General features: G+C 42.0%; 1 protein-coding gene across 13 annotated transcripts in view; it reads right to left on the reverse strand.

The window, feature by feature from the left end:
- Window positions 1-1,061: 1,061 nt before the first annotated feature.
- mast4 (microtubule associated serine/threonine kinase family member 4) overlaps window positions 1,062-15,755 on the reverse strand; it is a 109,241-nt gene continuing 94,547 nt past the window's right edge. For 12 of the 13 annotated variants that reach the window (XM_072371758.1, XM_072371756.1, XM_072371755.1 and 9 more), the window contains 9 exons: window positions 14,303-14,412; window positions 13,569-13,690; window positions 13,245-13,459; window positions 12,018-12,218; window positions 11,379-11,605; window positions 9,173-9,295; window positions 8,573-8,709; window positions 7,085-7,269; window positions 1,062-6,972 (listed from right to left, as the gene is read on the reverse strand). In XM_072371758.1, coding sequence (XP_072227859.1) covers window positions 3,326-6,972; window positions 7,085-7,269; window positions 8,573-8,709; window positions 9,173-9,295; window positions 11,379-11,605; window positions 12,018-12,218; window positions 13,245-13,459; window positions 13,569-13,690; window positions 14,303-14,412 — 4,967 coding nt within the window. In that variant the 3' untranslated portion in view covers window positions 1,062-3,325. The remainder of the gene's footprint in view (window positions 6,973-7,084; window positions 7,270-8,572; window positions 8,710-9,172; window positions 9,296-11,378; window positions 11,606-12,017; window positions 12,219-13,244; window positions 13,460-13,568; window positions 13,691-14,302; window positions 14,413-15,755) is intronic. The other variant, XM_072371757.1, reaches the window with a different exon arrangement.

Below are 15,755 nucleotides of genomic sequence, written 5' to 3' on the forward strand. Positions count from 1 at the left end.
ATTGCACTTCATTATTCCTCTGTAGCTCTACAGAGTGCACGTTGCAGCACAGAAGACTTAAACAGCAGGAGCAGAAAGACACTGCCACCTGTTGGCATTACATTACACATCATGGTTTAATGAAGACGTCTTTTTAATAATGCACAGGAGTGGTGTGTGCATTCAGGTGCTTCACTTGGTGAAAGTACTGAGCTACATGCTTCTGTTGGAGCTGTACCTACAAGTATATATATGATTCATGACATAATCATTGAAGGTTAGGTGCAATGGCAACAAATTATTCGATTCAATCCCGAGAAGATATTTATTTTTTTACTTTGAAAAATGCTATTTAAATTCTTCCATTTTTTTTTTATTGTTTTCTGAGCATTTTATCATGATTAAAGACTACAAATTGATATGAAAATGCTTAATATTCATGCTTTTATTTACTTTTTGACTCAGAGTACAGCATATAAACAAAATCTTCAAAAATATATTCATGACATTCAGCATTCTTATCTTACATTATTTAGGATTGGAGGTTTCTTACTGTGATATTAGCTGCTAAGGTGTTATTAACAAAATACAACCTGCAGTAAGGTGGTTTCAATAGCTTCAACATTTTATACACTAAACCGGACGTTTAAAATCACTTTAACAGCATGAATTAAAGTGGTTGGTTGGATATCTCTGTACAAGTCATTTTCTAAACCTTTACACATTTATAACCCAGTCCCAATTACTCCCTTGGATCCATCCCCTATGGTTTTACAATCTTAAGGGTACAGTAGGTTCCCCTTTAGGTTTGGAGATCAAGGAGTAGTATCATCTAGTCATCCAAATAGCCCCCTACTCACCTGCAGGGCTGGATAACTTTTACTTATTGATCTCTAAAAGAAAAGGGGCACCTTACCTCTGCAGAACTGGGTAGGGTCAACAAGAAGAAGCTGGATTGGGCCATAATGGTTTTATGGATTATAATAATAGTAATAAAAGAACAATATTTCTATATGTGAGCAGAAAAAACACGCTTTTTTTTATAAGATTTCTTGAGGACTCAAAAAAACCCACAAAAGGAATAATTCAGAATTCCATTTTATTTTCAGTATTACGCAACATTAGAAGTATAAATATCTGTTAATATACAACATCTATGACATCCATAGAGCTTTCCTTGAGCAAAATACAAAACTCAAACACTTTTATTGCACATATTCTAAAAGACAAACCATTGTGACAGAGTTCATCTAATACTAGTTCTGCACAGAGGAAGAAGGAAAAGGAAAAGACAAGCAGACAAAGAGGAACCCGACGTATGAAAAGACACCGATTACTGCACAAACAAATACCCTGGTGGCGAGGGAGCAAAGTCACACACGGCTATAAGCAACATCATCTGAGACACAGAACATAGATTTGGCAAATTAACAATATACAAAATATACATCCATGATGCTTTGTAAACAAACATTGAATGTGCTTTGAGGATTTAAACATCTTTCATTATAGGAAAAAAGATGTTGAGGGGAATTTAATAGTTGAAAATGAATGTTGGATCTACTTTTAACTCCAAATTTCCTCGTTGCTCAGCCTCCAGACTGAATATCAGCGAATATTAAGGTGCACTTGTTTTCTCACAATACATTTACAATATCTAATGCAGGCAAACATCAGATTATTTTAATATTAAAATCTCTGCTGTCAATTAATCCTTAGATACAGTGCGTGGAACACTTAGATATAGGCTGCATCAACTGAATTGTTTTCATATATGTAATAGATTACATTACTGTTTTTATAAAGCCTGCTTAACAGAGCAATTACTGCTTACTCTAGAGTTCTAGGCTACTCTCTGGATGTCATTAAGGATTTGCAATTTAAAGGTATCTATAGTAAAGAAATGTGTGTGTAAATAGCTGAAAGTGAATGAGGATACATGACAGTCTACAGGTCTAGTACCAAGTATTTGCACACCAATATTACATTTATGTGATGGACGAATTATGCAATGCAAACACTCAGGACTCCTTGTTCAATTTTTTGCCCAGGTGAAGCTTTAAGCCGGCCGCCTCACACACCGACACGTGACTGGAAACAGCACAGACACCCTGACAGTGAAGCAATCTGTGCACTCAAACACAACCCCTTTTAGATCGCATCTTCCTCGCAGGATTGAGCTTGTCCCAGTTGCATGTTACCCACAGATTTTACAGGTCGACTGCAGCAATCAGTGGCAGAAAGAGCCAGAAGTGCTTGTTCATTTCAATAATCAAACAATACTTTTCATTCTTTAAACAGCAGTGAGCCAGCAAACACGTCATCAACAACAAAGACATTCATGGGAAATGCTTGAAAGCCCTCACAGTTTTTTTTTTCTTTTAATGCTACATTTTTTAAAACAGCCCACTTAGCTTCTCATTCCCTCTCCTTTCTCTTCAAGTCAATTTTGGAACATGTGAAAACATGTTAGAAGTCACAAAGAGGAGGATACCTTCAATGGGAAACAATGCAGTAGCTCACTTTAGACCACACAGTTATCAAGCATTACATCCTAATATTGAGCATACAAACATGACACTGCAAAATCTTTACATATAATACAAACGACAATCATGTAAGCCCATATTTCCCTGTTTTACAATGTTATATTTACACCATATTGCATAAAAATCAAAAATATATGTACAGATGTCAGAGGAATGTGAACAAACACCACATCTTGCTAAGAACAGCAAGGAGTTTTATTTCCCATAAATCTAAGGCCCCTTCACTAATTTATGATTCCTAGAACCGGAACATGACTCTGTCATTTAAGTTCTAGTGCATTCCCTCTGTGTACCACTGCACAAAACCCAATGCAAAACAACTAGCTCATACCGCGCGGAAACAATCCAACAGCTGCTAAATAGCTGCGCAAAATTGTGTGGCCTACTGCATTAAAAGACCCCGACATCAGGTCACCCGAGCTTAGAAGTAAGAGTGCAATTCAGAAATCTTTTATGGCACTGATTCTTCAGCACATCACAGCCTCTGGAAGGCTCCTCCCACTGCCCCTGACATACTGATTGCACAAAGCATTCAATGATGAACACAAACTTTCAAACATTCACTTGACTCGAGGGTGAAACAATGACTTCAGAAATGATCCGCAAACGACTGCACACATTCAGACCAAGAAACCCACACACACACACACACACACACACACACACACCTACATGTAACAGCTTGCCCGGTCCTCAAACAAACCAAAACTAAAGAAGGCATGATGATGCTTGAATGAATCCTGTCTAACATTTTGTTACATCTGGATTCTCTGAAGTGATTCTGTTAGCTACTGCTTTCATTTTTTGTTACTGGAACTACGTGGTGACTCCTTCTGCTGCTTACACCTGCTACTGTCTTTGTCTGAAGAGTCTCGGAGTGCAGAGGGAGAGGCCCTGGATGAGTCTCTTTTAGAGTTTTTCTGTGCAGATGTGACCTCCTGAACTGCATCTTTTTTCTTCTTGTCAGCCTGCTCCTTCCGGCTGGAGGGCGCCAGCTTGTCGGCGTTGGTGATTCGGGCATCTGGGGCCTTGTGGCTGTCCGGTTTGAGGGCTTCGGACTTGGGGCCCTCTTTTGATGTCTTGACCACAGGCTCGCAGCTGGAGACCTTGCCTGGGGTGGCTCCACTGCTCGGTGAATGCGTTTCTTTTTTCACTGCAGGTTTTGACAGCGCCGGCGGTGGATCAGACTGAGAAGAAACATCTGACGGCTGCTCCTTCCTGAGCTGCTGAAGCTGAGGTGCAGTGAGAGGTGAGATGACATCTTTTGGTTTTGAGTCTCGATCTTGGTTTTTGGGTAAGTGGTCTTTCGGTTTGGCATCAACACTTTGTTTACTAACTGCTGCTGCAGCAGGCTTCGGGCTGGACAGAGATTTTGACTTTGAGTCTGTGTTGTCTTTTACTGCTACAGTACTTTTGGGCTGAGTCTCTCTTTGCTTTACGTCACCACGAGTGGGTGAATGTGTTTGCTGCACAGATTCTTCCTTTTTTATGTCAGTTCTGGTGGACATTGATGGGGCTTCTTTCAGTTTAGCATCACGGGCTGCTTGTAAGTTTGAAGTTGCGGTCACAGATTCTTGAGGCAAGTCTCTGTGCTTTGAGTTTGGATTGCATTGAACTGCTGGGACAGGAGGAGTGGTGCTGTTAGTTTTCCCTTCAAGTACTTTTGCCTCCTTCACAGATGTGGGTGGAGCAGGTTGTAGGTCAGGCTTGGACTTACTTTTGGGACTTGAAATATTTTCATTTGTAGTTACCGAAGCTGAACCTTTCAGTTTTGTGCAGGGGGCCACAGTGTTTTCTTTTGCTCTGACAACAGTGTCTTCTTTCTTAAATTCTGAATCAGAAGATTTATGTTGTGCTTTTTCAGCTGGAAGGTTTTTTGGCAGCTGCTTTAAATCCTTCACACTGCCTGTGTTCTTTGGTGAAATGGGAAGTCCTCTCTGTTGCGATATGTCCTCTGCTGCACCAGCACCCACAGTGTTATCCTTCTTGTTCACATTCAGTTTGTCCTTTGTTAAAATATTCAATGAGGCCCCTGTCTTTACTGTACCAACTTCTTTGTTTTGACCCAGTTTAATGGGTTTGATTTCTACCTTATTGATGCCTGTTCCCCCAGCCTCTTTCAGAGCTGACCTGTTGGATTGCACAGCATCCCCACAAGCAGATGTTTCACAGCTGTCATCTGATTTTAAACTGCTGGATTTATTTTCACATTCAGAACCACATGCTGACAATGTGACAGAAACTTGTGGCTGAGTATTTGAGGAGCAGATGTTTAGAAGAGTTTGTTTAGAAAGCACATTCTTTGGAGCTTGTGCAGAAGCAGAAACATTCTGTACCGTCAACTTTGAAACAGAGGTTGTGATTGAATTTTGTGCTGCACCTATGCTTTTCCCACAGTTCTGAAGCTGACCGCTATCCAAACCAGAGTTTGTACTTTGTCTCAGTGGGTCAGGTAATAGCTTGCTGGCAGCTGCAGCTGCAGCTGGAGTCTCCACTCGTGTAGGAGTTTTAATGTCAACCTCCAGCTTTGCTGCAGTCAAAGAAACCTCTGTTTTTGAGCTGTCAGTACTTTGTGATGCAGTGTGTGGCGTGACTTCCTGCTGCTCCACTTCATCCTCCTGATCTTCGTTACTCACTTCCCGTATGGAAGGTGTTTTTCCACAGGAGGAGAAGTGGGAGCTGTGCCGCGGGCCTCTGTGGTCATGAGCCAAAGAGGAGGAGGCCTTTGCACCAGTCCGGCTCTCCTGTTTGACTGCGCTGTTTGAAGCCTTTAATGATTTTCCAGGTCTGTCCTGGGTTTTCTCACAACTTGCAGTGATTTTTATTTCTGCGGCTGCATGATTTGACTGCTCTTTGGAGGCAACGATGCTATTTAAAGAAGAAACAGCTTCAGGGCTTGGTGAACAAATCAGAGGGCTTTTTACTTTGTCTGTGGTTTTCAGCTGGGGGATGGTTATCTGTCTCTCAGTTGGGCTCTGAAGCCAAGTTGGAGGACTCACAGAAACAGGGTTGCTTGTGTTGTCTGTCATTTTCGGTAAACAGTTTTCTGTTTTGGAAACTCTGGGTCCTGAAAGTAAACCAATATCCAGGGTCCCCTCAAGAGGTTTCAGAGATGAGACGTTGCGACCCTCAAGCTTATAGTCAGATGATGTCTTTCTTAGAGGAGACTCTGCAGAGGAGATGAGATGGAGTTTTTCCACAGCGCTCTCTCCTCTCCCTGAGAAAAGCTTGGGGGCCATGCCTTCAGGGCTCGAGTGAACGCTTGCCTTCATGTGGTCATGGGTCATGGCTGTGTCCAGCTGGAGGCTCTTAGACCTCATGGAGCCAAAGTGGAGGTTCTCGTGGATGCCAGACGACAACCGACATAAGCAGTCATCTCGTTCTTCAAATGACAGCCTCTTCCTGGTAAACTCAATGTTGGGAGCCTTGAAGTCCAGTCTGTCTGGCTTCATATTGTCTTTACCTGGTCGACAGTGCTGCCACTCAGGGTGAATGGAGCATTGAGCTGATCGAGGGGCACCTTCACTCTCACAGCCACCAGAGGGTTCAGCGATGCCCTCAGAGGCACGCGTGGACAGTTTTTTGTACAGAACATCTTTAAGGGTTGAGCTTACAGCTTTAGCCTCCAGAGGGCCAGACTCTGTGCTGCTCTGGGATTTGTTTTGGCTTCGGAAAAGAAACCCTTCATCCCTCTCATCACCATGCAGTGGCAAAGAGTCAGATTCATGCAAGGCATCTTGCTTCTGCAGAGACTCTCTCCTCTCTGACCAGTCCTGTCTCTTTGCCACCATCTTGGATTTCAGTTTTTCTTTGTCCAGCTCTTCTACAGACTCCTGCCGGCCCATCTTACGACTCATGGGCCTCTTTAAGCAGCCCTGCTCAACAGGTCGCACGCGGTTGATTGCCACCGACTCACAGGCAGTTTCGTCCACACTCTGCCGGACAGAGTAATCTCGCTCCCCAGTCCTCAGCTCCTCATCCTGCTCCTCCTCTTGAGTCACCTCTAAGCTCTGTTTTCTGGGACACAAGTGCTTCTTCTCTCCCGTGTAGGACGAGGACAGCTTCTCCTCTGACTGGACACGCTTAAGGAGGGGCGAACGAGGAGGTTCAGCATTTTTAGGGCAGACAATATGGCGCACGATTGTGGGTGGGGAATGTATTTTGGCTGGGAAGGCTGGGGTTGTCTTAGAAAGTGCTACAGAATGTCCACTAAGAAGAGGAGAGGGCGAGCGCTGAGGAGATGTTGGCTGAGGGGTCGGTGATGGTGTGCGAGCCAAAGGAGAGAGGGGAATGCTGCCGGCAGACTTGCGGCGCCCCTGTCGAAGCCTCTGACCCGGCAGCTTGGGGCCGAGGCCGTGCAGGGTACTGGGGCGAATGTGGCCTGAGCCTGCAGGAGAGTTTGGTGCGCTGGAGCTGGGAGAGCTGCTCTGGGAGGAGTTACCACCTGGAATTCAGAAGCACAAAACACAACGGATATAGATAGCTGAATGGAACATAATGTGAAATACTTTCTGAAAGGCATTCAAGATTTTATCACAATGAGATAAAATCTCCACCTGACTGGGTGAAATCTGGAGCGGGGCGGATTGCGGCAGTGGGGGAACGAGGGGAGAGACTGTGGGTAGGGGAGCCGGGGAGACTCTCACCAGATGACAGAGAGTGGTTGAGGGAGGAGAAACTGCGGCTCGTATGAAGCAGAGGAGAAGGCTGCATGGCAAAACGTCTGAAAAGAGAGCGCCGCCTGCAAAAACCAAGAGACAAGTGATAAGAAATTAGTATGAAATTCCCTGTTTATGGAAAATAAATCCGTACGTTATTACACTTGTGCAAATTTCCACATTCTCAATCCACTGTTCAAATTCTCCTTCAGTGTCATTCATCTGCCCCCTAGAGGCCAAACAGCAGACCTGGCAAAGGCTGCAAACAGGAATTTAGACTCTTCACTGTCTCTTAAAAAAAAAAAACAAGTTGACAAATAATGACAGGAATTCTTGGGAATAAATTGTTAATTAGTTTAGAGCATTTTGAGTGGTCAGCTAGACTATTAAAGCTCTATACAAGAACAGTGTATTTACAATTTAATTTAGATTTGAGTCTTAAAATGAACTATCAGCCATGTAAAATCTTACATGACTGATCTTGCCTGATTTTTGTCATTCTTGGATTTATGATGGAGGAGTCAAACTACTGCGTAAAGTCTTGTTTTTAAATCATCCCAAACAGTCTCAGTTAGATGAAGGTCTGGACATTTCTTGCTCCCTGAACCACTCTTTCACAAACTGAGCCCGATGAGCCCCCTGACATTGTCATCCTGGGCAAAATAATCTAAAGATAGAGAGACCTGACCAACTGAAGCAACCCCAGATCAACACTGCTCTCACAGGCTTGGTGGCACGACGGCTGTAGCAGTTCATCCACTGCTCCTCTAACCCTACTGCTTCCATCACTGTCAGATCACATGACCTTACTCCAAAGGCCAGTCTTTATGATCCCCAACAAATTGAAACCATTTTTTTGCATTAGTCTCACTGATAAGTGCTTTCCTGAAGCCAACACAGCTGTTTAGTCCCAATACTTTGAGTTCTCTTCGCCCTGTGTGTGTGGAACTGCTCTTACTTTCATGATTTAACGTTGCCTTGAGTCCTTCTTAAATACAACCTCACCAAACTCTTAAGTGATCTCTGATCAGGATCATTCGAAATTTTCTTCTGAACACATTTCTTCCTTGAAGATGAGGGTTCATAGTTATCCTTCCAGGTTTCATTAATGCATTGAACAGTTTTTAACCCTTAATTTTCGCAGTTTCAGCAATCTATTTAGTCATGCTATTTGCTTAATGCAGACCAATAGTTTGACCCCTTTAAAACAGAATAACATGTTTTCCACAACCACAGGAAGGGTCTTCTGACATGGTTGTTTAAGTAATGAGATTTTTCTAATTTCTTTAGTTACATCCAGATGGTGTTCTGGTCAAAGTTCTCCTTGTTCCTCATAAGAGTGTTAAAGAAAATGACACAACCTTTGATTAAGTGGAAGATTTGTACCTTTCTGGTGTCTTTTCCTTTTTGGGCTTTTTGCCACATCGCACCATCTTGCTCCTGTAGCTGTTCCTCCGGGCTGGACCAGTTTTTATAGAAGTGTTTTCAAAGGGTGTTGTAGAGATGGCGACTTTGCTACCACTCTGAAAAGACAAAAAAAGCATGCATATCAGCAAATGAAGAGATCTTAACAATCCATAACAGTTCACAAGCCTACACTGTGGGTCATAGATAATGTTTGGATAAATCCTTAAAATCACAGTTTTTTTAATTTGGTGATCTTTGTCAGGATTTGAGTTCAAACTGTTGTACATTAGTTTTACTTTTGATTTCAATAAAAAAAAAAACTGATGGTGGTAGAGGATGTTTATTTTGCTTCTCAGAATCATTATTGAATTTCGAATACAGATTTTCCTCCACAAACAGTCCGGCTCCAATAAATGCATCACAACTGGACTTTTTTCTCTTGATTTCAGTGTCACTTGGTTTTCAACTGGGACTTCAACTAGTTTATGACAAATTGCAAAATTGCCGAAACGCCACAAAGAGTATCACCGTTACACAGACCTGCAGGATATTTTAAAAAAAAGAAAAGAAACTGATTACCTTTAGCAAGAGCTCCACCACTTCAGTGTGGACGAGACCGTGAACCGGTTCTCCGTTGACGTGAGTGATGAGGTCTCCAGCTTTGAGTCCTGCTTTGTAAGCAGGCCCGCCGTCTTCTACACTCTGAGTAACAAACACAACAGACTTTCATTTTTTTTATGAACTTTGAAAAGTTTTAGACCGCTTTCATGCATGTAATTTGATTATTTTTGTCAACAAAAAAGCAGAAACACAGAAACATTTAGTTGAACATGTTGTTATCCTATTTTTTTGGGTTGTAAACCAACAGCCTGGGATACGGATGCTTAACAACATTTACATGTTTACATATTCGTGGAACATTTTTGCTGATGTAAGTAAAGCTAGTGATCATAGACAAAAAAAAAAGGACAATTGTTTAAAAAGCAACAATGACAGTGATTGTTGCAGGTTAGAGCAGTGATGGGCAAACTTTTCTAACATGTCCACGTTGGTTTATAGCAATTGAGACTGAAACATGTGACATGGTGCAACATTACAATAAACTATATTCATTCAGTAAACATGACGGATCATTGTGATGCATTCTGGGGTTAAACTGAAAGCATTCATTCAATATATAAAAGAGTACAGTTGTATGTTTGCAACATCTATCATATATATGATTTCAAAAGCCCCTTTTCACACAGCAGTTGTGTTATATTTGTGCAAAAAAGTCCATTTCAAGCTGCCACTCTTCCACTTTCATACAGAATTCATACAGACTAAACACTGGCAGCTTCATGCTGTGTCACCGTGTGCTTCCAAATAAAAAGCTGGCATTGCTGAATCAGCAGATATGCCTCCAAATTAACAATAAAATCCCATGTTGGCAACTTTACTCCATTATCAGCTAAGAAACTAATCAAATTCAACCCTTTCTTTCTGTGAGCCTTGAAAACAGGACGGTGATGCAGAAAAGATGAATCAGTCCTGCCTTGAACATGTGAGAAAAGGGCTAAGGCTTGTTTTGGTTTGCAAGGTTATAAGATAACATATAGTTAACTTTAGTTTCTAATGCTTGGATAAATGACAGCTTTTGTAAAAATCTTCTTCCAGGCAATTAAGTTAGACGACCATCTCAGGATCTTTTCTCTTTTCCAAGATATAAAAATAACAGTTCTGGGGCACAGTTTGCAGGCTTGGTTGAAAATGTATTTTACACCTTTAACATGCATGTAAGACTCTGCACAGGACAAAATATTTAGCCTACATATACATGTAAAATTTGGAACCGATGGTAAAGCATCCAGTCTTCTCGCTGCAGAGCAACAAGAAACAGCTCGAGTATTTCAATCTAATTTAATAGCAGACCACATCCTCTGCTGCGAGGTCGTGAAGATAAACTAACAAAATGTGGCATTTTCTTTTTTTGGAGGATGCCGTGGTCCACTGGCTGGTTCCGTCTGGCCATTAAGTGTAAATTAAAGATTCCTCCTGGTTCTGATTGGTTGTTTTCATTCGGGCAGGTTTGCTTCTTGTAAATCCAATTAGAAACACTAAGGGGAGCCAGAGAAAGCTGATTTCTCTCACCAACTGCCAGGGCACAGGGACAACTAATACTATTATTTCATCTTTACTGACTCTTGTCTTAAAAATGCATTACTTAGTTAAATATGTTTTCTGAGCTGTAACGTGCAAATTTTCTTGAACCTTGTCATCACCATTTAAGACTTCTTTATGTCATGAACTTTATAGAATGTCAAGATCAATTCTTATGGAGGACCTCCAGATACCTTTGACTGTAAGGATCTCAATAAAAAGAATGTCCTCCAAACAGAAGAGGTCAGCACACCTCTCCAGCCCTCAAGCTTGAGCTGTAGGCTTATTTGTTCATTGTTATACATTTACTAATAATGATTCAGAGTGCTTTGTGTTTCAATTAGACCTTTCAAGTAGACCTGTTGGGACTTTTGCTTGCAGACTACATGAATTTCCCTCTAACAATAAAACGCTACAATGTCCTCTCATAAATGTGATCTGCTGGAGGGGAAAGTTTTCCCCAGAAAAAAAACACACTGCAACAGGTGCCTTACTTTTCTGTGGAGCTACACTTTAAAGATATTATTTTACTTCAAAGAAACAGCATAATCCAGGCGCTTTGATCAAAATGTTTGACATTCATTGTGAAGCATCCCAACAGACAAAGTGACTCATACTGTCCAGTACATGCTGAATTAGTCCTTACCCAGACCATGTGATAGACTGTGTAGACGTCACTGTAACAAGCGTACACCCGGATTGCCCTCAGCGTGAAGCCAAACTTCTTTCCAGAGCTGTGGATGATCACGGGCTGCCGCAGGTTGGTGGTACAGTTTAAAAAGTCTCTGCTCGGTGAGGAGTCTCTTGAAGACGGGTCTGAGGAGAGGGAGTAAGGAGAAAGAGGGCTGGCCAGCGGAGACACCCCAGAGACATCTGCAAAAATAAGAGACAATCACCACCTGAGCAGGTTTTATTATAACAAAATCAATCAGATTTCAACTAGCCCTGAAGTCAGTACTGAAGGGCTGCTGTGAAGCTTGTGAGATGAAGCTAATGGGATTTTCTCTCCCAGCAGTGAAGACCTCTGGCTCCAGTCCTGGCTGAGTATTGTCCTTGTTAGTTGCTTGGACTTGGCTATTTACTCCCAGCCACGCTGTAAAATTAAGCTGACAGCAGGTGCCACGCCAGGCCAATTTTTCACAGAGACACAGTGAGCCTTCATCTCACCACTATTATCTTAAATTTTAACGCATTATCTCTCCAACTCACCTTTAAGAAGAAGATTTTTTTAAATCAACATCAGTATATGTTCTTGTTCTGTATGTCTGTGGTTTCTTTGACTTACCCCCAGGGATCATGAGAGAAAGGTTTCCAGTTGAAACAGACTTTGGGACTTTTGCCAAAACTCTGGTCTTCTCTGCAGCACTGTCTGGTCGCAGTGAGGTGCTCTGAGGTCCCCGATCTGTGGAGGCATGACTGGTGCCATCAGGGCTCTCCACACCTTCACCTCTGGGTGTCAGCTGGTCCAGATGTTCTGAGAAACTTCCTAATTATTACATAAGACGAGCTCAGAGTGAGTTACATAGGAGGTACTGCAAGAGAAGCAATGTGGCAGACAAATGAAGAAACTTCAGAGATTTAGATTTAGGTTGTCTATTTGTAAAAGGAAAGTTTATCTGCTTTCCTGCTGAGTTGAACAGCTCATGTAACAACTTTTTGGCTCTTTTGAAAACTGGAAATGAGTAGTGATGGCTAACCTGGCTTTGGCTAAAACAAAAGAAAACATACATAAAAAATAGATAATAAATCCCACCTCTAAAGTTCACATATTTACACATTAAATGTGCTCTTTAAAAAACTGAAATATTACAAAGAGGTTATCATTTCTAACTTACAAACCTTAAATGTCTAATAGGTCAAAAATGACAACTGTATCATACATTTAAAGGTGCAGTTCACAAACCACTGGGTGTGTCACTGGAGCAGCAGCTCTCATGTCACATTTCATTGCAACTGGAAACTTGGAATTTATGATTTTTGATCAGCTTCAAAAGAACTATGTTTTCATCCGTTGTTACAACCCCCTACATACTGATCCTTTCATTTTTACCTCCATTCAGTCCATCAAACAGCTAAAAGAATTTGTCATCTGGACAGCCAAAATCCTATTTCTGAGGTACACTGAATGCAACACTGAACCAAAACAAACCAAACCAAAACCAGAGTTGGAGCCCAACAAGCAGCCACAACGGCTTTTCGTCTTCAGAAGACCAGCAGCATTTACCTCCCTTTATGAGAAGTTAGAGCATCAATCTTCATTCAAATTAAATATACATGTTCATAGCTGTTCATGTTTATCAGGGAAATAACGAAAACAACTTATTTCCCCAAATTATTCCAGAACAAATATAATGACAGCTATTAAAAAATGTTGACTCAAAAGAAAATGTCTTTTGGTATTTCTGAATTTGTATACCTCAGTTTCATCATCACATTGATTCTTTGAAACTTTAGCCAAGCACATGTATTATGTGTCTGTGTACGATGTAATTCCTGACGCTGTAATTCGTACCGGAGAGCGTGGCTCCACTGTGAGTGCTTCCAGGAGTGCTGGCGTCAGGCTCATCCTGTGGCAGCTCTCCAATAGAGAAGGAGGCCTTGCTGGGGTCACCGAGGCCCGAGGTGTCGTCCCCTTCGCTCTCAGCTGATATGGCAAACTTTGGTAGCAGACTTGGACGAGAGCTCTGATTCATGCTGTCTGTGTCTGTTGAGTGGGACAGCGAAGGCCTGGAGCAAAGAGACAACAAATTCTCGTTAGATGAGCAAATGATGTAAGAGCCAAATCATGTTTGGATTTCATTCATAGGCTGAAGTAAAAAGTTGTAGGTGTTCGTACATCTCAGCAAAGTCTGGCGTCCAGCTGAGAGAGTCCACAGTCAGCGGGCTCTCACTCTTCTTCTCCTCTGTCTCTCCCTTCTCTTCCAGGTGTCCACGGGACAAATCCAGGCTGCTGTAAACCTGACCATGAAACACCAGCAAAGATTCACTTAATGCAGGCTACAGATGCAAAACTCTGTTTCCTGCATAGATTTTTTAAACGGAATGCAACAGCAATTGCGCCATACTCCCGGCAGACAAACACTGGGACTTCTCAGTCACATAAAGCTGTTTGTACTGTACGGATCTCATTATGTCTTACAAGCATGAGGATGCTGTGAAGCTGAGGAAAAGATTCAGTGTGGCTCACACATCCACAGACACCCTGCTGCTTTTTGAGACTCACTGTAATGTTTTGTTCTGATGTGAGTGGGGAGTATACTGCAATGCAGCACGACAATCACTCCCAGCCTGTATGATTGTACTGTGTATTGTATCACACATTACTACCAAAAAAACAGATCTGATGTTCAAGCGGAAAATGTATGCAAAGCCGAAATCTGCGTTTAATATAATGGGGGTGGGGGTAAACTGTTTTCTGGACACATTTCCATATGAAACAGCAAGCGCCCAATCGTCCTTTCCCATGAGAGAGCGATCAGAGGAGATGAGGGCATCAGCTCATTTACATCAATAACATCTTTGTGTTAGTCTGAAACCAGAACAATTTGAAGTCTGACATTAAGGAATCACCTTAGAAAAACGGTGAGAGCAAGAGGAAAACTGTCGTAGCTCCACATTGAAGTCTTCATCGTTTGTATCCTCTTCCTCGGTCTCCAGGTGATGATATCTCTCAGAGCGAGCTGGGAAGGAAGAGAGATTTATGTTTCAGTTGTTTTTCATTGCATTCGGTGATTACAGGTCAGTCCTTCTGCCAAGTTGAAGGCCAAACTGAAGGAATGTAATCAGTGCAGTTTTCTGTGCCATCAGCAAAACTGTGCAGAAACTACCAAGCTGAGTTTCGAGCAGCTAGTTGGAGAGGTAGAGGAAACAAGGATTGATTAAAAGTGCCACCGTAGTTATTATAGAAGAGAAATTACGAACACTTTGCAACTCAGTTTATTTACAGACTTTTAGCAGTCTCTCCACATGTCTAAACCAGGCGCGGCATATTTCATTTCATAAGTGAAGCTGCTCAAAAAAGCTGCCCCAGCTAAACTGAGCATTTTAAGTAACAGTTTTATGGACATAAAAAAGAGGGACCACCTGTTTTCCCTCCTGTTTTTAACTGATAGAAAGAGAACAATTTTATTGTCAAAGAAACATATGATGGAAAGTTCTTATTTTTGCTGAGGAGACAGTTATGTTTGCATTTAGACAATTCTGCATGATGAAAGGTGACACCTACTTATCTATTACGAGTTACCTGTTCACAATGTAAATGTTACACTGTATTTGGATAGCACTGAAAGTGCTTTATTACCACCCATATTAGTCTATACAGTTTTACAGGCTACACAGCCCACAGGCCTTCCGACTGCTCTTCCACAAGCTAAGCAAATCTTGTAATTTTTCAGGATTTTAAAGAAGATATCTGGATGTGTTGTTCAACAGACCTGAGATAGTGAAGCCAAATATAATCATGTTTGAGTTTTATAAGTGACCAAAAGGATATTGAAGTCAGTGTTGGAGACACTGCAGTTGCATAGAAATCCTCCTACAACAAACCTGTGTGACGATCTGATGGAGAGATTACGCAGACTATGCTTTCTGCAGCTGTGGAACAGCCCCCCCCCCCCACACTCTCTGCATCGCCTGATGGTGCAGGGAGGGGGAGGGGTTGTTAAAGCAGTGTGCGAGGAAGCACAAGTACGGCAAGCGATTGTGGTTCTGTGCTAAGACTTCAAAAATACACACATTGCTCATCTTTCTTCTCTCCAATGGCAGCTTGTCAAGAGCTGCAGCCATCATTGTTTTTTTTACAGTGTTATTTATTGACTTCCTGTCCTTCAAAATGATTGACGAAAGTTGGAGTCATGACAGAAAGTTTGATCCCTGGACAGCGATACTTCCTCTTCTTCTCATGTTGAACTGAGGGCAGACTGGATGCAGCACTAAGTCATGCTTTCGTAGCCTCATACCAGCTAGCTTGCATGGTCACAACAATAAAAATTTCAGCAATGTCCTTTTGGATTTCATAGAGGAA

This window comes from Leuresthes tenuis, unplaced genomic scaffold (genome assembly GCF_036924035.1).
Source record: "Leuresthes tenuis unplaced genomic scaffold, fLeuTen1.0.hap1 SCAF_19, whole genome shotgun sequence".
NCBI lineage: Eukaryota > Metazoa > Chordata > Actinopteri > Atheriniformes > Atherinopsidae > Leuresthes > Leuresthes tenuis.